Source organism: Sparus aurata, chromosome 12, assembly GCF_900880675.1.
Source record: "Sparus aurata chromosome 12, fSpaAur1.1, whole genome shotgun sequence".
NCBI lineage: Eukaryota > Metazoa > Chordata > Actinopteri > Spariformes > Sparidae > Sparus > Sparus aurata.
Window position 1 is genome coordinate 17,360,435 of NC_044198.1, and position 26,652 is coordinate 17,387,086.

Here is a 26,652-nt window from a genome sequence, read left to right on the forward strand (position 1 = left end):
TATTGCATTCACTTACACTGTTACTGGCTCAAATAATACCCATTTCAGCTATTTCTTACCTCATAGATGCTGTCTTCAGAAACCCAGTGAATATACTAAACAATGTTCACTTCAGTAATCAACAGTACAAAATTGACCTTGACCTGTTTTCAGTTTTCCAATAAAAAAGTAGGGCACTTTAAAAAAAGGTTTATTACAAATTTGGTAAATGAAAATGGACAACATTATGGCACATCAGGTCACGACAGTGACAATACAGTCATTATAAATGACACCCTGTGTGTCCATCCCTCCAAACACAAAGGCCAGAGTTATTGTCTCTGAGGCTGCTGGGCTGCTGGCTTGCTCCTCACCTCTATTCCCCTCAACACACACCTTCCATGGCAATAAACACATGGAGTGGTCTAGGCGGTTGGGTGGCATGTCCCCTTCAAACTTCATGAGGATCCATCTACATTTGACTGCAAACATATGGCATAACATTGTTGTTACACAGGCTGAAATTTATCATTTTTTTTTTTTTTAGCTCAGAGGGGCTAAACTGCTACATTTATATGATGACAGTTAAGAATAGTCAGAATGTGTACCTGTGTTGAATCTGTACATGGAGTTGCTGGCTCCGTCTGCAGTCAGCCCCCCGAAAATGTAGATATTCTTGTCCTGCGCCACAGCTGAGTGGGCTGCTACTCCAGGTGGAATGTCTCCTTTGATCTGCACTTTTTCCCACTTCATGCTCCCTTTAATCAGACACATTGTTTTGTTTTTTTAAAAAAACCCAAAGTTGTTGTTGTTTTCACTTTATAAGCATTGTTCCCACCAGTTTCAGCTTACTTGTGTCAAGAAAGTACATATCGTTGTGGAATTTGTCCCCAGCCATGCCTCCATGAATGTAGATCTTTGATCCCACTGCTATGATAACATGGCCATGTCTGGCTGGTGGGTGTCTGCCTTGTGTTTCTGGCTGGGACCAAGTGGAAGATGCTGGGAACACCAAAAGATAAAAGTCATCACATGTTTGCTCATTGGTGTCCCTACGACATAAATAAATGAAGGAACAGAACAATGTAATTTATTTCAAACTTTGGTTGACTTTTATGGCACATAAGGTACATTTTTAGCATTTAGCATTAAAGATATCTAAAAAGTCACACCTGCAATAGATGAATTATATATTATTTTATGGCAGTTATTAAAAAGTTTGACAGTAAAAATCTATCACGGATACATCTGCGTACATATTATGTAATGAGTTAGCAGCAGGCAGTAAAGCTTACATTCAGCCCTTTCTTTACAAAGTAAGAACTCAAGTTTAGATATTTTTTAAACCATTTAACATTTATGTCACCCTGACAGCAATGCCAGTGAGCCAGCATTCACAAAAACAGGGCCCTGGAACTGGCTCACTTAACAACTTTTAAATCTTTTGACCAACGTATGACAATGCAGAATCAAAGCTAATCCAATGGTAAAGTACTATTTGATAAAATGGTGGTAATCAGCAGGCAATTTAAAACAAACCTGTGTCAAAGACATGAAGTTTGGGGTCTGAAACAGGTGCAGCTCCTGCTTCCCCACCAGAGAAGACATACAGTCTGTCACCTAGGCAGGCTGAGTTGGTGTGGTATGTCCTGGGACTGGGGGGTTTGCCATGCACCACTACATTCTTCCAGCGAGACCCACTGTCTGGACACACATGCAGAGGATGGATCACACTCAGTGTACAGTAATCTATGGTCACATACTGTACAATCTATCCATCTGGTCATAACGTGACAACAATCGCTAATACATGGCTGTAAACCAAGTGGCACTGTTAGCTGAACAGACAGCTCATCTAAATGTGAATACGTTACCAACACAAACATTAACTAAGGGGATTTGAATTCAGATTTACCTGTTAGCTGCAAATTCTGGATACAATTGCGATTGCCGCTCTGCTGTGCCCCTCCAAACACCCACAGGCTTTGGGGACAGCTCTCTGGCACAAAGCTGCAGTGTTCATACCGTGAGTCCAAACCCTCCCACTCTGGGATGTCCCATTCATGATTATCTGTTGGAGGAAGAAAAGACAAAGAACCCAAAAGAAAACCCTTCGATATGAATGTGAAGGGAACATACAAATGATAAATGTGTTTTAGCAACGTAGTACTGTGACAAGTGACATTGTACACAATTCTTGACCCCTTGACATCAACTTTAGCTTGTCCCATATTCATAAATATTGGTGATGGGAGGTTTGTCTAAAAGTTGAAAAGAAATAAAAAAAACAAAACAAAATAAATTCAAGACCAAAACATTTAACTTTTTCACAGCGTCCCATCCCAGACATCTACATTTGTCAGTGGTGATTGTAATTTCAAAACAAAAAGATCACACACTGACCTAGTCAATGTCAAAACTGTGTTAAGTTTTACTTGTTATGTTTAGACCAAGGCCTCAAACATCAGTGGGGACCTACAAAAGCCCAAATACTGGTGAGAGTGGCTTATGAAACACAGTTATGCAGATGTCATACTCCTGGACAGATTCTTGGCGGACATGTTTGTACCTAAATTTATGGCATGAGACTCAGAGAAACTTCCACTGGGATTGGCTCCACCAACAATAACAATTCTCCCTCTTCTTTCCTCTTCAGATGAAATAAAGGTGCAGGTATGACCCACACTAACACCCGGAGCACTTCCCCTCGGTATCAAAGAGTACCTGTGGACAGAAGAACAATTTCAGCAAAACATGGAAGTTATCTGCTCCAATTCCCTTGAAGCATAGGTGCAAGTACGTGGTCTGAATTCACTTACCATATTCCTTCTTTGGGTTTATCTAGAGGTTCAAGCACTGGGAGAAACTCCATGGCGTTCAACAAAGCTGTGCATGAATAAACATGGTATTATTGTTTTTTCCAACAAAAAAGCTAATAAACGACTAATTTTGGACCAAATTATTGTTGATTTCACTTCTGATCGTAGTATCACTCGTCTCTGGTGGTATCCACAGACGCCCTTACGTGAAATCTAGCTTCAATTGAAGCAACCCAAATATGTGCGTGTTCTTATTAATTAGTTTCTTATTAACAGTTGGCGACAGGTCGCTTGTAAAACACAGTCTTAAAGATTATCTGTCATACGTCGATTAATTTTGCGGTAGTGATCTCTGAGATAGTAACCATGAAGCCGCTAACGTTACTTGCTAACTCAGAGGAGCATGCGAATAGCTCCGCCACACTAACCTGTTCTTCCGGGTGGAAACAGAAAAGTGTAATTGTCCGTGAAGACTGATGTCTGTATCTTTAGCACAGCTTTCTAACGTCCATACAATAACAGCGGTTTATTTGGCCAGATGAAACTGTGAAATTAGCTCAAACTGAACTACCAACCTTGACACCACTCTACGTTGAAAACAGTAACGTTACGCCAGCTATTGCGTTGACAACGTTGGTTGGTTGACACAAGTTCCAAACGTAGTTGCCATAGTTGCCTGGAGCGCATGCGCAAATAACTTATCTTCTCCATCCTGTTGAATTTAGCAACCAGTTCTTACGAAGTCCCTATTTTATGATGCGTATAACGTAAATGTGAAGTCTCTGACAAAAATGACACTCAAAACAGTTTCTTCCGTCAGCGTTTGACCTAACAAGTCCTTTCTCCCACTTCAAGTAAAAAGGTAGGCAGCAACAGCAGCGCCGCACTTTTTTTTCCTTAATTACTCTAATGAAAGAGCTAACCGAGTGTTGGCTAATTACCTTACTTTCACTCAGATACAAGACAAGTTTTAAAAAGCCTAGCAGAACATTTGGCAAAACAATCATGGTTAATTTGAAGGTGTTAGCAGGACACAAATAGCTATTGGCTGGAACGAAAATAGCCTATTCCACTGGCTGCATATTAAAGATACAAACTCTCTTCTATGTTGCTGTAAATAAGTTAGCCTTAAACAAAGATGGCGGTAGAACGTTACATCTCCATGACAAGTATATTATAATCATTCAGCTGTATCAGTCCTGCCATATTATTTTATGTTTCTGCTCAACAGTTATGTTGATAATTTGTATTTTTCTTGCTTCAGACGAGAAAAACACTTTTGTCATAACACCTCTGGTGCTTAGCAAATTGTGTGATTCACATGAAAAGTCAAAGAGTCAATGTTCTTTACTGTGCAGCAGATCATTTTCCATACTTGTCAACTGAATGGAAAAATATTATAATAAACATTCACGCACTGAAAAATATAATTACACATCACAAGCTGCATTTGACTCTTCTGTGACTTTGCCAATTTATTATAAGTCATACAATTTGACAAGTGTCTTTGTTATTTTGTCCATCCCATATATAATAGTCTAAGAGTAAACTACTTACGTTATTATTAGTGATTTATGAGATGTAGTGTTGATTTGATTTGATTAGTATTGTTTTTTAGTGCTGTTCTATTCTGTATGTTGTGTCAAAGATTCACATCAGGTGAGTAGAGCAGCACTTTTAAATGCAGATGGCAAATTAATTTTAGAGATAACAGAGTAACACAGTCCTATTTGTGTCTTCTACTGCAACATGAAGTTATTATTTTCAAAGCAACAATATGTAAAAATGAATGTTTTGTGTAATTGGGCACCGTCCACAGTTTCTGACACCACTGTCGTCTTTACAAATCCCAGGTCTGTAACCATTTTTCAGTACTGTAGGTGTTCCGAGCAAATCTCATTACATCAAAACAATGTTATGTCTTGAAATTTTGTACCTTGAACTTAAGTAAACGTGCATGTACTACTGTGATCCTACCCTCTCACTGAAGTTACATTGCAGAAACAAGTGATGGGGGGGCGGAGTGGCTGAGACACCATTCACACTATTTGACACTGTACCATCAAAATGATCATGAAGCTGTATTTTAAGGTATCCCTACATTGCTGAGGTAAAATATACATACATAACTTGATGAAGTTGGCTGCAGTTGCAGAGAGGAGTTGCGACATCTTGTGGTTGCACTGTAACTGTAAGCATTTTCCAGATACACATAGTGGATAAGCCTTTAATACAATACTACTGTGTACACTCTCACAGATTTATAATACATTTGAAATGAAAGATATGCTTTACAGTTATATAATTCAATAGAAATACATTTGCATACATTACACCGCATTAACTCATAATTTAAAATGCAGGCATTTAATGTATTTTATGTGTAACCTTAACCTACAGTAAATCTATTTTTTTCTCGCCACGTGGGACTAAATTGGTAACTCCATTATTGATATTGTAAAATTCTTTAGTATATTTAATTAATCATCCTTTTCTGTGCACTGTGCTGATAGTTCATGCTTAAAAATGGCATTTCGCAACATGTCCAGTAGGTTGTGCCATTGCCTTTTTTGTAAAAATTTGTGTGTCAAGCGTTGCTTGAACTGCATGGGTGAGAGTGTTTAAGGTATAAGAGCTATTTGTGATGTATGTGTGTCTTAATTAAATGGACAAAGAATACAAAGTTTTGTCCACTTCGTATAAAAGAACTAACTGAACATTTTAAAGAAGTCATCAAAACAGCATTAAGCACAAAAGCTGTTGTTGCATGACAGACTTTTATTTAGAAAATAACCGTTTTTAGAGTGAGGACCTGCCTTTTGTATTAGAATGTATCAACACAAACAAATTTAATTTGATGTCTGAGGTTTTTTTTCACTTCCTGCATCAGATAAAATAAAATAAAATAATTAACACTGTGGCAGGAGAAGAGAGCTACACTGAGGAGAAAGATCCACCTATAGAATCAGATACACTAAATGGACCATTGGCAGATAAAGATGTAATCTCTAATATGAATATGCGTACATTAACAAAGTCACATACTGATAATTGCAAAGCTTTCTGCAAAGACAGCAGTGCTGCAGATAATTTTAATCAGTCTTTTGTATCCTACCCCCTCAACAAATGAATGTGACTATGGGGAATGTTTCATATCTAAAAGAAAATCACAAACATCTTTCAAGGTGATTTGTCCTCTGGGCTGTTTGTATTGACTGCAATAGTACTAATCTCCACTGCACAGATCTGTGCTGAATAAATGTGATATTCTACACTGAAACGAAAAGTGTAGTGTCCGTGCAGCTGGAAAGAATAAGATACAGAAAAAAAAAAAACTTGGTAGAAAATTGGTTCCACATCTCAGCAAGGATAAGTATTCAATATATGCCCTCTTTTCCTTTCACTGAAGGTGGAGGACAAAGATATTCTAAAAGGACCGCTTCTGGCAACTGTAGGTACAAAATAGGAGAAAGATGATTTGTCCTTTTGTGTTTGTTTAAGCTTCAAAACTATTTATACTTGCTCTTTGTACTAACTAAAGCACATTCTGCTGATGGTCGTATGAACAAACAACCTCTGGTTTGAGTTAATAGACCATCTCTTAGAATGCCGGCATTTCCTTTGAATAACAAACAACGTGTCTTTGAATATGGAGGGCAGTTGAGAAGTGTTTCTGCATTTCACTTGAATCAATCACTTTTCTTGCAAAAGGTGTTTCCATCTGGCCGATGAAGTTGAAATTAGAGATCATTTTAGTCTGCTATGTTCTGCCACAGATCCTTAACTCAAGTAAATAGTAAATTAGTAAGTAAGTAAGTAAATAAGTAAATAGTAAGTTATCAAATACATAAGTAAGTAGGTAGCGATTTCATATTGTAGAATTAATTTTGTCCAGCGTGCCTCCCGTGAATAAAACCTATGTCCTCGCACAGCGGCACAGGGTTCTAATCTGACATGTTGCCCCTTGCTGCATATGATCCCCCCTTGGTCTCATTCATTTCCTGTCACTCTTCAGCTTTACTATCCAATAAAGCCATGAAAAAGGCCAAAATAATCATGATAATGATAATGAAAAAAAAAAAATTGAAGTCTTCCATTCAAGAATACTGCTTAAGTGAAAGTATGGAAGTATTATCGGCAAAATCTACTGACAGCATCTGACATGAAAGCACTCATCATGCAGCATAATGCCCCCTGTCAGGTTCATAATATTATAAATAATTCACATTACTGAAATATTATTACTAATGTAAGCAGCATTTCATTTGTGGCATGAAGAAAATGAAAATACTCACGTGAGTGAATGTTCTTTACCTTCCACTCACATTCTGCTGAATATGCTCCAAAGACTTTTTACAGACAACTCAGCACAGGTACTCCAAGTGCTGGAGCAAAGTGTGCTGCACTGTCATACTGAGTAGTTATGGGCTGACCTTGGCATATCAAATGTCCAGGACAGGATCACGGAGCATGCAACAAGTGATGAGCTCAAAAGATGAGGTATCACTATATAGCCTTGGGAGATTTACAGCAGCACTGTGGCACTGTCTGCTAGGCTGACCCTTTCAAGCCATTCCCGATCTTCATAAAAGCAGCGTGTCACCCTGAAATGGATATCAGGTTTGAACATTTGGATGAAGAAATTGCACATCCCAAACACAAGACAGGTAACAAAACAATGCTTTGTAATATGGTTTTTAAAAAAATCTGCATTGGTTAATTTATGAGCAGTATGGCATCATCGGTGCCAGTCTAGATGGATTTGTGGATGGAGGTGATAGGAAGTGGGTTGGAGAATAATTAGACCTTAGAGCTTTGACTGACTACTGTTTCTCTGCTGCTAAAAACAGCCATGATTTATCTTCGAAATGTCTAAAATCATTGATTTAATAAGTTAATGAGTAAGTAAAAGACAAGGTTAACTAAAATACTGCTGTGTTTAAGAGAATGACTCTATAGCTATATGGCTATAGTTTGTGGAAAATGACATTGTTTTTGCATACATGTCCTTCTGGCAGGCCTGAAAAACGACAATTTATGCCTGATGAGTTGATGTCAATGATAACTGAATTCTAAGTTTAGGCTGTGTGGATTTCTTTTTGCTTTTTGGGTGGCATCACTTGAATAACAGGAATTCAGGAAGAAGGACATTTCTTTTGTAAATTTAAAAGGGCTGCAACTAACGATGATTCATGATTTGGATCTTTTTTTTTATTGATCAGTCTATATAATGAACAACAAAAGAAATGGTTGTCAAAACAACATGTACATCTTTGCATTGCTTGTTTTGTTAACCAAACAAATAAAAAACAAAGGTCTTTAGTTCACAATGATATACAGTGAAACACAAGTTCCTAACACTTGAGAGGTGGAAGTGGTGAATGTTTGGGATTCTTGTCTGATTACCAACCCAAACAGAAAACACTAATCAATGATCTGTTCTCTCGATCAACTTGCTGCTTATCGAAACAATTTAACCAAACATTTTCAGCAGCACTTGAATTTAACCTTCTTTTCATCCCTTAATTGCCTTTCAGTGCCTATTTCAAAGTCTGTTTAATCCTCGACTTTGACTTTATTTCCAGTTGATTTATAATTAAGCATTTGCTCTGCAGCTACTCTGTGGCTGCCTCACATCCTAGTCTTTTTTTAAGACTTTTACTAGTTGTGTATTTAGCAGACTTGTATAATAAATCACTCACTCAATTCATTAAGCTGCCCAATGCTCCAGTCTGCTTCCGCCAGGTGCTCAGCTGTCCCCTTCAGCAATCTGAACATCTTTGCAAACAGCCGACTCTCTTCTCTTCACAATTCACTCCCAGTCAAAACTTCACAGTCATTCCCAATCATCCAGCGCAAATTGAAAATTCATCTCTTCGAGGAACATGTATGGCTCTATTCTGCATATCTCTACTATCTTAATTAGCTCCCCCATGCATCTACCTTCCTCTCACAGATGCTTCTGAATTTGCCCCTTCCTCAAAGTTCTCTGCCTTGCACAAAATGTATGTCTTTACGTTGCACTTCCTTATTGTGCCAGAACCTGTGCACTGGGTTTTTTGAAACTTACAAGACAAAGAGCACCTACTGTATTTGGATAACTTGTCACTTAAATCTCAAGTCTTGTAGTGCAGCACATGACATACGTTTAGACATATGAATATGGAATATATGTCATTTTCTACGTCAAATGCGCGTTAACATAAGCTGCTGTAAAAAAAACAACTTCTGCCCTCGGATAAAATCATTAAATCTATTTGATTTTTCTGAGAAATAAACAAACATAACATATTGTAAACATAAAGTGCCTCCATTGTGCTTGTAAAACATCAATATACAACGCTAAAAAAACTGGCACATGGTCCAACCTAATTGCTGACCCTGTTGCACTCTACTGCTGCACACCATCATTATGTGTAAAAAAAATAAGTGTATTTCTGTTTTATTTTGGAACATTCTTGCCTTGGCGAGTACCGAGAGGTCAAAGATGTAACAAGTACAAGGGTACAGGAGAAATGATAGTGGTGGAATAGGAATTATATATTTAAAGTGTCAAGGCAGGCATAGCAAGGTGCAGACTAGTGTAAGCTTCATTTCTCCGTCAAAACATACAACTCTCCAATATCTTGTGCTTTATTAATCTGCCAAGCGAAATGAAAATAGTCTAAATAATTGGGGAATCGAGAATTGTACGTTGGAGAGGAGTTGTGTGCCTTATGCTGCTTTGCTAGGCTTTCATTGGAAACAAATTGGACACAATTTGCATTATCTAGTACACTTGCTCTAAAATGTGTGCATTTATGTCTCCGCATATGACGCTGACATATGGAAGTGTAGTTCTGTCCTCTAACACAGACCAGACCAGGCCATGCCACAGTAACATTATCTACCCAGCTTCCCCTTTAGGGAAGCAGAGTATGAGTTTCAGAGAACTCCTTTGTTTTGCCTTCACTGTAACTGATAAGGACCAAATGAATCAGGGGCTTTTTGTGGAGGGACAAAATGAGAGGAAAAAGGAAAATTATTTTGAGTCCTGAGTAAAGGGACACCAAGCTGGAGAAAGAGATAATTGGAGATACATTTTCTGACAGCCCAAAATAGCTTCTCTGAGTGCATGCAATTGTTGTGCGCAGGCTGTGTGTACAGTACTTGCTGATGTGAATTAAGACATTGTGTGTGGCAAGCAGTAAGCAACTCAACAACCAGATATTTTCATCTCCGTTAAATAAACTGTGATTGGGTGCCTTCTCGGTGGGTGGCCAGTGTGGTAATCAGGATTAGCAAAAGCGAGTTCATCTCTGGGTTACTGGTACACTGCCACTGGGCAAGATGTCATAACAATGCGCTGGAGCTACTGTTGTGTCACATTTCACCCAGAGGTGTGTTAAGTCATACTGTAAAGTAATCTGGATTATTGCCACACAATCACAACAATGGCTCAGTTCCATCTACAGTAAATAATAATCCGTATAAAAACATGTTTTTGTTTTTTTTTTATATTTGTTGTTTGCTCTGGATGCAGCTGTAGCTGTGTGTCATCTGTTACTTGCTGTCTCAAATTAAATTGTCATTTTCCCAAATCAAATTTTTGAACGGAATGCTAAAAATATATTTAATATATATTCAGTGTTTAATAAAGATGTAACGTATATTTATGAATATATTCATTCACGTCAATGGTGAAATACTTTTATTCTAATCTGGGAAAGACCCGCTCAATTGTTGGAAACTGAGGGGGGCATTGTTAAGTTAACCTTGGCCTCTCAAATGTTATTAATACTCTTGTCTGTGTACATATGTCATATGACTGCAAATCCATATGACAGCTGCAAGTGCAGTTGTAAACAGAACTGTGAATGTAGCCCACATTGTCTGTGTCTGGCTCCAAATGGTGCTACACTAACCAGCCTGTAGAAAACCAGGAAGCTGCAGCAATATAATAGAAAGCACTGTTTACCATAACAATATTGTTTGACCTCAACGTCAAAGCCATATTTTACCAGTAGGTGGTTCATTAGCAACAATAAACAACAGGCAGATTAAACAATTAATGTTTATTGATTATTATTATATATATGATTGTTATTGTATTATTTATATGTAGCACTTAAGCAGATTCATTAAATAATGATTTTCTTGCTTCTCAATCCTAACCCATAACTCAATTTGTAATGTTGCTATTACTGTATATCCTTTTAAGCTGCATTTGGTCCACTATCAGGGGCAGATAATTATAAAATCATGGCCAGAGGCTACATCACTTTAGTACATGTGGAAGCTAGAGAGTGAGAGTCTGAGTGACACAGTACATAGAAAAATAGTGTTTGAACTTTTGTGCACATTGTTCACACACACATCTAATGAAGTTATTGCTAATAAAATAAATCTGCTCACGTATGTTGTGTGCCGATTGAAATCTGTATTGTTTGCAGATAAAGATTGATTACTGCCGTCTGACCTTGGCTGCTAGATCTGAACAGGATGTATGGAAAACAAAACAGTTGAGCCTTGTATTTGCCAACCTTGGTAACAGGTCACATCCTACAGAGGCTGAAGCATGAAGTGTAATTGTGAAAGAAATGTACATATATACGTATACATACATTTCTTCAAATTTCTTAATCTCTTTTCCCTGTGTTCCCTGTCTTTGCCTTTAACTGCATACTGCACACACACACACATGGACACCCCCCCACACGAACAAGCATCAAGTTTCGTTTCATCTCTTCCCTGTGGTCGCTGAAACCATCTCATCCACAGTGGCGACGAGCATGCTGCCTCTGAGATGACCTGCCTTAGAGTCCACCTGCGGAATCCCCTTGCAAACTCTCCTGAGACATCGTCCTTTTTCCTCAGAACCCACGGTGAGGCTTTCTTCTTTTTACTTTTCGTTGAGAAAAATAGACTGTCATGTTTTTACTGTAGCTTCAGACCCTAGATATTTTGTTAAGAGTTCCTTGCATGCATCCATAACAGCATTAAGCCAAAACTTACAAAACGTAAAGGCTGCCTTCCTGTCTTAAAGTAAGGGAATGTTACATAAAGGATTGTGTCAAGTACATCTGCCAGCAGAGGTACTTGATCCTGCGGCGTGTGTGACATGAGAAGCAAATTACTCGCAGCAACAAGTGGGCTCAGATGTAGCAACAACTCCTCTGGTCTGGTAATGAGGCTGCCCCTCCTTATCTGGTGACACCCTGAATCATTTATGGAGGATGTGAGCCAGCCTAGAGGAGGGAGCACCTGCACTGTTTACCGTCAGGCTAAAGCCTCATCCATTATCCAGTGTTTACCTGTCATAAAAATGAATATGGATAGGGCATTACTGGGGTGCGGTTACAGTTGTGGGTGTCACTTTCGTATTTTATGTTTCTGATGCCTTGTGTGGGTGTGTCAAAAGGAGGTCGGGGGAAGTTCACTCTCTGTGGCTGACTTAAAAGGCCTCATAGGATTCGTTTCCACATGGCTTTGTAGTAAAACATCAAAGAAATTTGTATTTTTATTGTGAAATTGCCCTACAGTCACAGTACAAACAATGATTTCTTTATCATACAAGAGAACTGCTCAAATGAATGGAGGATGATAGCAAGTTCTCCTTGATCTTGCTTCTGTTGATAAATTTAGCTTCATAATTACGTGGCTTTCTGTAGGTTCTCAGAGTAGCCATCTTGGGAGCTTTTTGCTGCACTGGCTCCACTCAGATCTGACCCATGTGGCAGAAATTAGTCAAAATTTGCTTGGACACCCTGCTTCTCTCTTATGTCAGCACATATGTGCCAATGCCTGACCTTTCCAGTCTTCACATGCAACCGCACAAATCATTCTGTCTTTCTTAGTAAAGGTTAAAGGTTCATTCAATTGTTATTTTACAACCACAGGGTTGTAAAACTAAACTGAAAATGAGAACGTAAAACAAAACAAAGTATTTTGTACAGTGGAGTGTGGAAGATGAATTGAGGAGTCCCTAAGCCCTGAGGAAAGAAGCTGCTCAGCGGTCTGGTATAACAATGGATATTTCTGTGTCTTTTGCCAAATGGCTGGGCTGGGTGTTGTCTTTCAGTATAATTTGGGCTCTGGGCACTGTTCTGCAAGATTGTTGATTTCCTCCAGATATGAAACTCTCAACATTGTTTATAATGCAGCAAACGATGGTGATGTCGACCGCATACTTCACAATTAAGTTCTCTTGATTGTGGGGAGTGCAGTCATGGGTGTACAGTGTATACTGGAGGGGGCTGAGCACACAGCCCTGGGGTGATCTGGTGTTGAGCACCAAAGTAGAGGAAATGTGACTGCCCACCTCAGGTTTCCACTCAGCATCACTGGTGAGATTGTACAGAATGCTGAGCTGAAGACGACAAACAGCATTCTGATGTAGGTGTTCCTATTCTCAAGTGTGTGAAGACTGAGTGGATGGCAGTGGCTATGGCATTTTCAATGGATGTGTTAGTTCTCAATGCACAGTTATGCAAGTTATTTAAAATCTTATATTTTAAAAGTATGTGAAGTATATATATTTAAAAGTCGTAAGAAGGTTTTTAATGCTATTTACAGACTCAGATGACCAGACAGAGGGGAGGAGACTGTATAGCAGGCCTGCTTGACTTGACATCTGGCTTTTTATCTTCAACAACAAAGTTAAAACTTCAATTTTTGATATCTGTTATTTAATGCATAATCATCCCACTTGGGGACTCACTGAGCTCATTTTGAGAGTGTGCCCTTTGAGAACTGGGTCAGACTTTGCCATGAGCTTGACTTTTTCCAGAAAGCTTCTATTGTTTGGTTCTTAGATCATGTTTGTGGTCACCCTCAGGGAAGGATGTTTCACTGCCAAAGAGAGAATTAAAGACACCAACCTGATCTGGACTTAATATTTTCCCTTCCCCTTCTGGGATTTGTAGAGTACAGTATATTCTTCCCTCTACAAATCAAACATGCAGTTATTTGCATGTTCTGGTATGTATAGAGTGTCCACATGTTCCATATTATTAGACTGTTAGACTGCAGTTTTCTCCTACTTCCTTCACTGATGAAATATAGAACTTGTGCCACTCTTTTTCACTCATTGCACTGGTAATTAAAGACTAGTCATTCAAAAAACAAACAGCAAACCAATCAACAAAAAAGACATCCATACAACTTTACAGACACACACATAGACAAACTGAGGCTAGTAACAACTAGAACACAAATGTTTTTTTTGATTCCTAATGGTAACAAAGAATGGCCCAGTTTGCAGCTAGGAGATTTAAAGTGACTTGACAAGTTTTGAAGTATAACTACTGACTCAAGTAGTTTGAGCAAAATTGCTTCTCTGTTCAGCATTTATGTCCTTTGCTACCTTTTGCTTGACAGTCATTCTCCCACTGTAGAATTGATAACTGCAGCACTACACTAACTGGAGTTTGAGGCAATGTCTGAGTCGGGGGGCGACAGGAAGAGGGAGAAAAACGTCATAGATGAAGGGTATCAGAGGAGAGAATGGAGGGATGAGAGAAAGGATATCGGAAAGCAGATAGAGATTTTGTCTGACTTAAAGATCAAGATAAACTTTAAGCTTTAGAGTTACATCAATTAGATGAATGGATGCACTTTATTCCTGCTCTTCTTTCTTGTCAGCATTTATAAGCAATAGCAATTACTGTCACACACAAAGAATAAAAAAGAAACAGGTCTCGAGTTTGCAAGGAAGACAGGCAATGCTTCATCTGAAAATGTCCTGAGAATTATGGTAAATTTTTTCTCTTTTGAGGAGATCATTAGCCCTGAACCAGAGGTAATAATGTCTGCAGAGGAGCAAACATCGTTTGGTTTTAAAGTATCAAACACTGAGTGGACCCAATAACTAGTTCTCCATTTAACAGCTCTAGACTTCACAGTATAAGAGGCAGTTTTATCTTATTTGATATATTTAATGTTAATGTAACAAACGATACAAGGTTCCAAATGATGCGTTTGTTAGTTTTCAGTCTCCAGTTTTTATGATTGTTATTTGCCAGAAATGGATTTTCTTTAGGCTATCGCAGGAAATGTCTTCAACTTTTGTACTTGCTGACCTCAATTAAACCCTCATATACTAAATACATAAGCATTTAACCAAGAACAGAGATTGTGTTTCATCTCATTCTTACCTTCATTCCGTTTTCCCTGTGAGTGGAGCCTTTATCTCTCTTCCCCTCCTTAGAAAAGCTTGCAAATGATTATGTGTAATTGATGGACATTCCTTGTCATCATGATTAAAGTGCCCATAGCATTTCAGATGATTAAATATTAAGTACAGGCCAAGGCTTTTTATAAATATGAAATGTGCAGTCTTGCAATGACAGAATTCTCCCAGACCTTTCAATTTTAAGCCATTAAATCATGTTCTACTGTCCTGTCTGTCAAGGCATATTGGCATACTGACATAAAGGTGTCTCCCTTTATGAATTCAATGGACACAATAAATCTGATCTACTCCTCCGATTAGAGCTGGTCTTGGCAGCTCACGCTGAAGAAGATGAGCTTTGGAAGTTATATAACAGGCCCGTTAAGAGAAATTCAGCGAGGAAGCAAGAGGACACCTTGTGTTGCTCTCATCAAATCTGTTCTTTGTTCCCCCTTGGATCAAATAGGATGAATTGGCGCTCGCCCCAGTTGAAAAACTTTGAATCCTATACACAGCAGTTTCGCAACTTTTCAAAACCCTCCTTTTCTCACAGAAGATGTTACAGAACACGGATTAACCCCAGTCGCTTTTCTTGCTCCTCTGCTGCTGATAATAGCTACTTTTAACCATCACTTAAAGACCAACAATGTACCCCTGGCTTGGTCTTAATGGATGTCAGTGGGGGCACTTTTTTCAGATGTAAATGTGACAAATACACAGTAAAGCCTATTAAAGAAGAGAGAGAGAGAGGGGGGAGTGGGAGGTACATGATAACGAGGAGCTGAACACATACACTTCTTAAAATTCTCATTGTGGACTTTTCTCCCTTCCTTGGTAATTTAATTAAAGACATACCGTATTTTGTTATAAGATTCTGTTATTTAGAAAAAAAAATTTTCACTCCGCTCCGAAATTGTGTCTTTTGCTGTCTGCGTTGGATCAGAACTGAAGCCTCAGAGGAACATGGCAGTGAAGCATCATCTTGAAATGACAGCAACTGCCGCAATGACAAAGTAGGACAACACTTATATTTTGTTGTCTGACAGACTGTGGCAGAACGGATGCTGCTCTTTTAGGTCTGGACATTGAAACCCAATAACAGCTCATGTTTGGTATCTGACACATGGCTGGATGACGTTTTTGGAAGTGAAAGGGGAGCCACAACATTAAGTATGTACTGTATGTTGTTGTATATGCTTGTTTGAATGTTTTTTTTTTATGTCTGTGTGCTATGATGTGTATGAAATTTGAATGAAAAATAACATTAGTCAATACCCTTCCCCAGGTTGGGGATGTTATCTGGACCCATACAGGATTTATGGTAGGTTAATGATGACTCAGATATTCATGTCATGCTACTGGACAGGCAGCAAAGAGTTGTGGCCTAATTAAGCTGGCACATGAACAAGGAATGGCCAGGCAGGGGAGGAGTAACCCACCGTCAATATCTGTGTTAGTGTCTTGCATAATTTTTCGTGGGAATTTCAAACCTCTCCGTCCTCCCATTGTATTAATTGAATATGCCTTACAGTATTTTGTTCATATGATGTAATGCCGTGCATAACTTAATTTCACAAATAAAAATTTCTCAAACAAGATCCAAAAACTAAACAGATGAGTAAAATTGTAATAAATGAAATAGTAACGCGTTGAGCAATGATTTTAGCCTCATTAATTTACGACATCAATTAAACATGAGATTTTTGTGCTAGTTTTAGATACCTATATGAAAAAATAAAGGCTTTTCTTTTTACTTAAAAGCAAGAAACAATTCACAGCTTTGTCCCGAAGTGGAGACCAATTATGTTTGTGAATTGATAGTGGGGTCCAGTGACTGTGTTTCATAGTATAAGAGGAATTGGAGCATATGATTAAAGTCACACAGTCACAAGTCATTCAAGGAAAGTTATCTTTTAATTTCCATGCGCATGAAAGGTGTTTGCTGCTTGAATAGCCGGCAATTTACAGCACTGCGACTGTACGTTAAAAGCAAACACTAGAAAATTGAATAGTCTCTTTGTCCCATAGAGTATTAAATATTTTCTTAAGCACAATAGCTGAGTTTATCCTTTTTTCCTGCCTCTTTTTTTTTTTTTTTTCAGTTTAACCTGCTCTCCAGAGTGTTCGACACTTTTATTGTTGAGGGGACTCATTATTTTTTACTGCTGCTATAAAAAGTCTCACTCCAGACTTTTTACTATGCTGCATTATTGTAATTATAGACTCTCTCTCTGTCCGTAAAGGTTGTAAGGTTGGCAGCTCTTGAGGCGTGTTTCCCCTTGACCCTCCTTCACCTGTACAGGCCTGGCATTCTCCTTCCTGCTCTGAATTCAGCCATGCACATCAGCACATCAGCTCCATGGCTGTGGATGGCATCTCTGCCACCCGAGGGTGTGTTCAGTGCATTTCTGAAGAGACAGTGCGGTGACTGAAGGATGAGGAAGTAGACATTTGCTTAACATCTTCACTAGATTGCCAGCAGCATATACAAGTCAAGTCAATTTTATTTACATAGCCTGGTCTGGGAACATTTCAGAATTTCTAAGTTCTTGTGGCATCTGAACTTTGCAAGTTGATGGAAATGTCTCTGATGAGAGTAGATTGGGTAGCCATGCATAAACTCCTAGTAATCATTTCAGAGCAAGATTTTATGTTAATTCAGCATCAAGAAGCAGTCTCTGAAGGTGTTTCTTCCAGCGACTGGGTGAGTAATTGCTGCAGATCGTTTTGCAAATAGGGTGGAAAAGTGTTTAATTTGGGCTGAAGTCTTTAGTATGTCTGTGTATACAAAGTGAAACTGCTTAGATTTGCGTTGGTCTTAACAAACATGTAGCCTATGAATTACCCTTCACTTTAATCTAATATTAGCTTTAGCCGTTAGAATGATAGTTAGAGATGTTAGCATTTCTTAACACACTGCTGTGTCATAAACTCAATGATCTGGTAACATAGCATGTAGCGTCTTAAGGGCCATCAACACCAGGAACGATAACTGTAACAGTAACTATAAATGTTATAAATATTTTAAAAATCTTTCTACCCAACAAGATGGCGTAGTCTACACCACAAGTATAACAACAAAGACGGCGTCAAACAATATCATTGGGACCACTTTCAGAGCGATTTGATGAACGAAACAAACACTGACAGCTAACCCAGAATGCAGAATTTACACGGCCGTCACTTCCCTTGATTTTACGGGGGCGTTTTTCTACAAAATGACCTTGTATGAGTGCTTTTCATATTGGTTTCATATTGACGCCTACCTCTTTCATGTAAGCCAGTAGATAGCATTTAGGTGACACTTTTCCGTGGTCTACTCTGATTTCTCAGACGTGATTATTTCAACAACCTAGTAAACATTTTTTTTTACGTGATATTAGGCTGCAAATTACACATTAAAAAGTAATTTTGAAAGATTCTTCATTGATCATCAGGATAATTGGTACTAAAGCATGAATAGAAATGAATTAGTCCTTAAAAGTTGACAGACGAGTGTTTGATTTTTTAAGAATTTCGTGAAACCATACAGCAGTAACAGATCATCAATGTCAATTTCCCTCGGCTGCCAACACAGCCAGAAGCGTGCAGTGGATGGTTGGCACCAGTATTGACAGAACGTAATCACCAGTGTGGATGCTCACGTCGTTATATATGATTAGATTTATAGTAATCCTCCTTAGTGTGGTTGGCCATGTAGTTATGTTGACTAATAAAGCTCAAAACCTGCCTTTACTCCAGAAACATAAAATACAATGTGTTTAAATACAAACATAATTTGCAGGAGACAGGGTTTGCTGAGTGCACAGCAGCCATATATCCATACTGTAAGTGGGCTGGAGCGTGTTTTCATTTGTGAATGTATTGACCCACAGTGCTGTCTCGTCTGCCATGTCCTATTAATTCACTCCTACTTTCACAGTCTGTAACCTCTGATTCCACAGTGTTGTTGTTCCACTCTTACAGGCCATCTGCCTTCTGAAAAGATAGCGTGCCTCTCTTTTTTGTGCCTCCTTATCCTTCTTTCCTTTCTCCCTTGGCTTTGAAAAACCTTTGTATGTTAATCTGCCATCATTAACACCCAAATGGCTGATATCTACCCTGTCGTATTAGTGTTTTTGATCTGTGCGTGGGCCCGTTTGACAAAGAAGACTAATGTATTCTGTATGTTCCGAGCAATTTATCGACTCCTATGTTGAACAATTCCACCTGCAGTGTTTTAGGAATGAAGGAAAATTCCATTATAGTATCAATACAACTCAATGCAACCTGTTTACTGAAAACATGAACACCTTTTAGCCATTCAAACAACATCGTAAGCATGTTGTAGCCACTTAAACAAGATGAATTTCCCAGAAGTGCAGCACAAGAAGCAGGAAGGGAATCGGCCATTGTACCCTCCTTTTTGCATTCTGTGCTCCTGATCTATTTAAGATGGAAAAATGGGACATTTTGGTTTTAAAAGGAATAGTCTCTTTCATTTCTTTACTGCGCTGTTATTCTATCAGTCCCAGGGAGCGGACATGGTGTTGGTGAAAATGAGAGAGTATTTCCAAAATGCCAAACCAGCAAAAAGCAGTAACACTAATCTTTATGACACTTCTTTAGTCAACTCAAGGTGTTTAATTAAATACATGGATTACAGGTAATGAGATCTGACATCCACCACTGTACGTTAGAATTGCCTTGGATTTACAGTGGTGCTATCCGTATAGCTGAGGCTGTTTGAGCAGTCTGCCCTTATGATTATCCATTTGGTTTGGTCTTTTAAATGCAGTTTGATATAGTGTAGATTCTGTTTTTGAGGCTGCTGCTTAACTACCTTGAGGTTCAGACGTACCAGGAAGATATTTCAAACAGTGTTTTCTCTTTGTTCTTCTACCACAGCCAGCAGCACAATTCCATGCCAAGTTCAGTGTGGGAACGACAAACATCCCTTGTACCCAAGCTCTGAAGTGCCAGCAGCGTTATCACACAAGGAGGCTCCCACATTTTAGCTTTAGACTGTGCTCTTATGAGCAGGATTAATTTAGAAAAGCACAAAGCCAATGTTAGCAGTGGCCATGTCAACACGGCTAGCAAGTCTCCTCGAGCTGTTAGCAGTACTGTTAGGAGACTTACAGGAAAGGACAGAGTGTGATTCAGGGAGAGAAGAAGTGACAGATGATAGACAATGGGCAAAGACACGCGCACACACGCACCCACGCACCCACACACCCACGCGCCCACACAAACACACACACACACACACACACACACACACACACACGCACACACAGGCTACAGGCCCTAGAAGCTATATGACCTTTTTAGTCTGCATGTGGGTTGCACTTTCTGTCTCCTCGCCTTTCCTCTACTGCTATTCTCTGATGTTCTCAGGTTCAGCATCATGTAAGGATCTAAGTGGTATTTTATTGTTTTTTTTTTTGTTTTTAAATGAAATGTAGTTAATATATCTACATTAATGCCAAAATGATACCCTTCTTTCATATAATGATGAAGGCAAAGTTTGATGCTTAGATGTTGGATGAGACAAGTGATACAGGAAGACTCTGAAATATGTCTATAGAATATGACACTAAACGACGGCTCGCACACTGCAGGGCTCCAATCTCTGAATGAGTTAATGCACTGAAGTAGCGATGTTCTGAAAACCTGCTCTTCATCAAACTTTGTCTGAGATTGATAAAGAGCAGGTGTGCTCATGTCATGTTTTTACAAATTTTTGCCCTTTTGGCTTGGATGTATTTGTACAATACTACTATACCACAGACAAGAGATAGGTAGTTTAGCTATGCATAAAGACTTGAGGCAGGGGTAACAGCTTGGTTGGCTGGTTTTACAGCGACTATGCGCAGGACATCTTCTTGTCCTGGTGTAATGACTACCTGGACTTGACTCTAAGCAGTCACTGTAGCCAAGAAATAGTACAGTACACAACATCTTTTTGACAAGCTAAGCCAGTGCCTTCCTTGTGATTGTTTCATATCGGCCACTGGATATGAAATTGGTATTGTATGAAAACCATTACGTTCAACAATGATACTTGTCCCACACGTCATAACCCTCCTTCATCTGTTTTCAATAGGTGAGCTGAAGCTGTCAATCATCCAAGAGCATGACGCACTTGTTGTTAGCGGTAAGTCCTTTTTAAGTCTGCTCACACAGAGAGATGCTGCTGTGGAGAAAAAAGCTTTGTTCCCTCTTCATTTCAATCAAAGTGCCATACAGTGTGTGTACAGTCTGTTTGAGGTTGGTGACATATTGATGCAAAAATTTGTAAAAACCCTGAAAAGTTATATGTCACATGTAATAAGAAACGAATTAAGTAAAAAATACTGAATTTCAAACTATGACAGGAGAGCATTAATGAGAACAGGCGTAGGTAGTTGGTGAGGTAGCAGGTCCATTAATCCAACAAAGTGGTTATTTATCTTGGTCTCCCAGCAACCGAAACCTTGCAGCCCCATCTTCTGTTTGTGATTCTCCATCTCCTCTCGCAGTGTCTTTTGTGCCCCTGTCATTTCTCTGACCGAGTGGCAATTTACTCATCAGATGGCAAACTGGCTGTTTTTCCTTCTTATTTTTTCTTGTCCAGTCTTGTCTGTTGCCTGACACATTTGATGAAATATTCAAAATACATCTCATTTCTTGCTCTCCACTTTACATACACGAGGGTAACAGAAAATTAAAAACACCTCCTCATCTGTATTTATTTTAGGGACAGTTTCTGCTGTTTGCTTACATATAAATCAACATGTAAAACCGACTATCAAATGTACTATTGATCTTTTATCTGTGTTTTCGTTTTTGATCTGTGTTTCTGAGATTTCACATTTGTTATTCATTGTTTTGGATGAACAAACTGTATACATACTGTATATAACATGGGTTTAAGTGGATAAAACAAAGCCCAGTTTGAAAGTGTGTTTATCCAGTTTCTACTTGAACAACCCAACCTGTTCTCGATACTTTAAACTACTTTTATAGCTTCTGTAATCTCACACAATAACATGATGATTCAATGGAGTATAATTTGTAATCTAATATGAAAGTATAGATCAATATAAAAAGATATATGTTGTTGCTGCAGTTAGATGAGTTTGAGGCATGAAGGAACCACATATAAAGACAGTGATTCTATCTGTATTAAGTTGACATGTTGGTCTGTATCTTATCTTGTAATATCTTGAGAAATGTCCAGAGATCAAAATGTTGGACTTGATTAAGTGTCCTGTCTCGACTTTCATGCGTTTTTTTTAGCCCCACATGGAAGCTCTGCAATATCTTCTCATTTTCCTGAAGCTAACACTAGGCAGTAATAAAGGAAGAGGAACAAGTGCAACAAATTGTGACCTACTCACACATCCTTGTTTCTGTAAAATATGCAGATTTCCCCTCTGGGCTCTCAGTGGAAATAATTGGTGGCCTCTTGCAAATCATTTTCATAGCTCATGATGTCAGCAGTTTGACATCCACCTATTCTTTAACAAGAAAACAAAAGACATTGTGAGTTTATGTGATGCAGGCAGGCTGTATTAAACAACGCAGCCCATTTTTTCCCCCCCAACCGCAGCATCTTGCACAAATTAGCTTCTGTATCTAATATTCTCTGGATTCCTAACATATGCACACAGCGAACCTGATAGTGTTTTTCTAACGACAGTATGTTTGTTAAGAAGTATTGTACGCTGTGCAGATTCTGAGCAGTAGTTAGCTTCGTGGTGGAGCTCAGTGTTTGTGGGTCCAGTGTCGGTTCTTAATTGGTGACATTTCGACCCAGCACCTGAAAATAAAATGTCATATACATATTTAATGTGACTACACAGTCATAATTTATTCAGCTCTTTTTGTATGTATTCACAGTTTTGGAGGCGAGGGGCATGGTGGAAGAGTGCCAGCGGCCATGTGACTCTTATGTTAAGGTATGTACCGCTGTACACAATGATACAACAAAGCCCTTGTGGGAACTGTGAGATAGTATTGCTTGGTCTGTTCTTTTGTTTTGCAATCTGCCTCAGGTTGGCATGTTCCCAGACAGTGATCCTCAAGTCAGACAGAAGACTCGTATGGTTCCTCACTGCAGGAACCCCATCTTCTTACAGACTTTTTCCTTGTAAGCAATCAGTCAATCTTCTCCTCAATCTGTCAATGTCACCAGAAGTTAAGTATGGGAAAGATATCTGGATGTGATGAAAGCGTAAATGAAAGCATGATCTCATTGTATACACAGCTTTTTTAATCTCAGTTCGGGGCTTTTCATGTGCCATTGACACCGAACAGTTTTTAGCAATATTTGGGAACACCTCAACTAGTTATTCAGGAATACACTCTTAAAATGTTGGACTAGTTGACTTATTTTCCTTCCTTTGTTCCCAGCGTTGTCAGTGAGGGAGACCTTCATAAGAGACTGCTCTTCACTGTATGGAACTCCGACTCCACAACAAGGTACCTGCTAGGAATGAAGTTTATTTCATTTAAACTCATATTTAGAATATTTTTTGCACATGTGCACAGGAACAAAGCACTCTCTGCAGGCAGTGAAATACCATTTTATAATTGATGCCGCCTCATGTTTCTTCTGTATGTTTTACTGTGTGTGTGTGTGTCTCTTTGTATGGCTGTTTCTGATTCTGGCAGAGTGAATGTGTTACTCTCGCCTCCCTGCCTCGCTAGACCTAAGATGAAACAGGGTCATTGCTGGGGATGTAGGACATATGGTCGGATGAGTCACACGTTTCTTGTGCTATGTTCTATTGAGAGGACAGAAAAAAAGCATTGCTATGTGTTAAAAACATTGAAGATTGATACTTTAAACATGTTTTATATCATCTAAGGGTGTTTCGTTACAAACATGGAGCACTGTCATCCAATGATTGTTTTCAGTTAAATAGATAGAATAGAATTTAAATAAAATACCACATGCAGCTGTTATTACAGGGACAAGATTACATGAGTGATTGAGTGTCGATCGTGGAATGCTTATAAAGACCTTTTGGGACAGTTTCTGGGACACAGATTAAGAGCGATTTACTCATCTTTGGTAAGTAACTAAGCTTCATCGAAAGCAAATGTCCCCTGGTATTATTTGGAAAAGCCAGAAGGAACAAATGCTTCCAATAGTAAATACACATTTGATAAAGCAACTGCCTCTGCCAGTTATATGCCAGTTGGTTTGAATTTTATTTTGGTTCCGCTGTTATGCTGATAAGACTATAAGTCTAGCTCACTCAAAAGCTTGATTTGTTTCAGGCCAGGGGCACTCTGCCCTTCTTCTGACAATTGGTGTGAATTAACTACAAGATGAAAGAGGCAGACTCTTACATGCTCCCCTTTTCTGTGGGCAGAATGGCTCAGAACCACGGTTGTAATGTTTATTGTTGTATTTAGCAGGATTCATTCACATATTTCAAATCCACTCAGAGCCATTTCACACATAACTATTGATTCTCCAGATGCCCTGCCAAGCAAGGACAATATTTCAGTCTTTTACAGTAAACCGGGACAGTATTTGTTCAGCGCCAACAGTCTGTCACCTCAGGTGAACAGCAGTGATCTGAGCACCTCTATCCGCAGCTTTATTGTGGAGTAGCTCGATGAAAAGACCTTGAGATCGCAACCTGTTGAACGTGTCCACTCTCGCACACATTCACAAAGACAGCACACATTCATAGCATTGAAAGCATTAATCATACTATTTTGCACATGAAAGGACTTGTTTGGATCCTGTGTTGAAAAGATGAATTATGTTTCCATGTTATTTGTGAATGCTGACAGCAAAGGGCGTGACAGGAAAGAAAAAGCAAGGGGAATGTTTGCATCTAGCAATATCAGTGACCTCTATCACAATTCAAATAACCCCACATGTCGGCTATGAGATGGAGCTGCCAGTTCTGTAACAAGCACTAACTTAATGGTTTGGTGGAGACCAAATAGGGTTTTGCGCCGTTGACAAAATTATAACGGAATGTCTTGGAGGTTGCTGAAATTATAAAAACAATAAAACACTTCGCCATACAAAGTGGCCACGTAGTGTAAGATATGGTCAGGTAATAAATATGCCTACATAAGCTGTAGAAGCAGCTCATGAACCATCAATTTAGGCATCTCTAACTGAAGCGACAAAACCAAGAATCTTTGTTGGCTTTCTCATTAAATGTTGTCAATTGTGGCTGCTGAGACCACAGCCATCAATGAATCCTCGGTCTCTGCCGGGCCTATCCCCACTCCTGTGCTGCCCATATGTTCCTCAGAAGCAATTTTAAATAAAGTGCAGCCTCAAATGTCATGAAAATGTGCTTATTCGACTCTCCCCTGTGCCGTGCTGCTGTGAAGAAATTGTGGCCAGCGGTGCCTCTTCAGCAAATCCTCTTAAACACCGCACAACATTGGCCAAGATGCTGCTGTAGCCAAACCCAGCTGATCCTCCCGTGGATGTGTGAGCAGTGCTGGAATATATGGACACAATGACACAGCATGCGGCTAAAAAATAGCTCCTCACTTCAATGACGACTCCGGCAAGACATCAGGCAGCCCAGCTAATCAAAACAGACACACAGTCTTGCCTATGTTTAGGGGTAAGGTTGAGGACAGGAGCAGCACTAAATTTAGATGAACACTTACTACCGCAGTGTCATTTTCTATTTTCACCCTGCTCAATCATATCTTATTCTTGCTAAATTGCAATGGGTTGATCATTTCTGTTGTTACTTTTATTATTTATTACTCGTCTATTTACAGAACAGCCTCGGGATTGAGATTCAGAGCAATGCTTTTGATCACAACAGTAAGTAAGTAAGTGTTAAAATACCTTTTTTTTTATAAATCTGAATAAATAAACTTCCGTCCGCTACCCAATGAGGATTTTCCTTCATCAGGAGTATGGTTATTGACCCATTATACTGGTTGATACTGACGATGCCCAGAGAATCATTTCAGCCATGTATAATGCACCCTTTGCTGCCCTGCCTCTGTTTTGCTCAGTCGTTGTTCATTCGCCATGGGGTAGGGTGTCTTGATTCTTGTTGGGATAGAGGGGTAGGGCAAAGGGCAACATAGCCCTCCAAACAAAGGCTTTTCAGAGGCACACTTCAAACCCAGGTTCTGAGAACTCTCTGTAGTTGAAAAATATTATGGTCCTTTGCTTTATTACAATGCCACTGTTGAAAACTGATGTTGTATGAGGGTCTTGAGGGGTTCTCCCATTTCATAGGGGGAGACTTAAACCACTACCCCTTATGATTCTGTCGTAGAGGGGCAAGCGGGCACTTGAAAATGAGGAGTAGGGGGTAAAAAATGGAAATGGGATTGAGCCTTTGTCTGGATTATATCATGGGACAACAACAGTCTACAGAACAAATGAATAAAGCCACATCAGGCATTGGCTGCATAGGCTACGCTTTCTAGTAGGGGAGTCTTACACAACATACACTATCTTATATCATTCTGGTGAAGAATTGAGTCTGGATTAACTGGAGATTCTGATAGTATGGGCTATATTTAAACTCAACATTTTCCCCGAGGCGTTCTGTCAATGCAACTGAGCGTTTTCAGTCACTGGCTCATTCGAGTGAAGGCAGCCAAGACACATTTCAGGTGTTCATTAGCGCCGACGGCCAGTTTGCCCTCAAAACAGCCTCAGCAGCTGCATTAGTCCTGTCCAGCTGGGAAGATGTCGAGAACTGTTTTTCTCATGTATGCATA

At 39.2% G+C, this 26,652-nt stretch overlaps 2 protein-coding genes across 6 annotated transcripts in view; one reads left to right on the forward strand and one right to left on the reverse strand.

Moving 5' to 3' along the window:
• Positions 1 to 174: 174 nt before the first annotated feature.
• Positions 175 to 3,465, reverse strand: rabepk (Rab9 effector protein with kelch motifs). 2 transcript variants are annotated; one of them, XM_030436383.1, is made up of 8 exons: positions 3,374 to 3,465; positions 2,799 to 2,865; positions 2,549 to 2,703; positions 1,895 to 2,050; positions 1,519 to 1,683; positions 832 to 981; positions 588 to 737; positions 175 to 461 (listed from the first exon to the last, which is right to left on the reverse strand). In XM_030436383.1, exons 2-8 carry the CDS (start codon positions 2,849 to 2,851, stop codon positions 235 to 237), a joined length of 1,056 nt encoding a protein of 351 aa, XP_030292243.1. In that variant the 5' UTR covers positions 2,852 to 2,865; positions 3,374 to 3,465; the 3' UTR covers positions 175 to 234. The 2 variants fall into 2 exon arrangements, with proteins under 2 accessions (XP_030292243.1, XP_030292245.1); XM_030436385.1 differs by having other exon boundaries at positions 3,227 to 3,437.
• Positions 3,466 to 3,507: 42 nt separating this feature from the next.
• Positions 3,508 to 26,652, forward strand: part of rgs3a (regulator of G protein signaling 3a) — a 156,679-nt gene continuing 133,534 nt past the window's right edge. The window contains exons 1-7 of one of the 4 annotated variants that reach the window (XM_030436370.1): positions 3,508 to 3,660; positions 11,559 to 11,662; positions 21,038 to 21,088; positions 22,816 to 22,874; positions 22,971 to 23,065; positions 23,329 to 23,397; positions 25,690 to 25,743. In XM_030436370.1, the coding sequence (XP_030292230.1) occupies positions 11,584 to 11,662; positions 21,038 to 21,088; positions 22,816 to 22,874; positions 22,971 to 23,065; positions 23,329 to 23,397; positions 25,690 to 25,743 (407 nt within the window). In that variant the 5' untranslated portion in view covers positions 3,508 to 3,660; positions 11,559 to 11,583. Of the gene's footprint in view, positions 3,661 to 11,558; positions 11,663 to 21,037; positions 21,089 to 22,815; positions 22,875 to 22,970; positions 23,066 to 23,328; positions 23,398 to 25,689; positions 25,744 to 26,652 lie in introns of those variants that run through there. The other 3 variants (XM_030436372.1, XM_030436371.1, XM_030436374.1) reach the window with 3 other exon arrangements.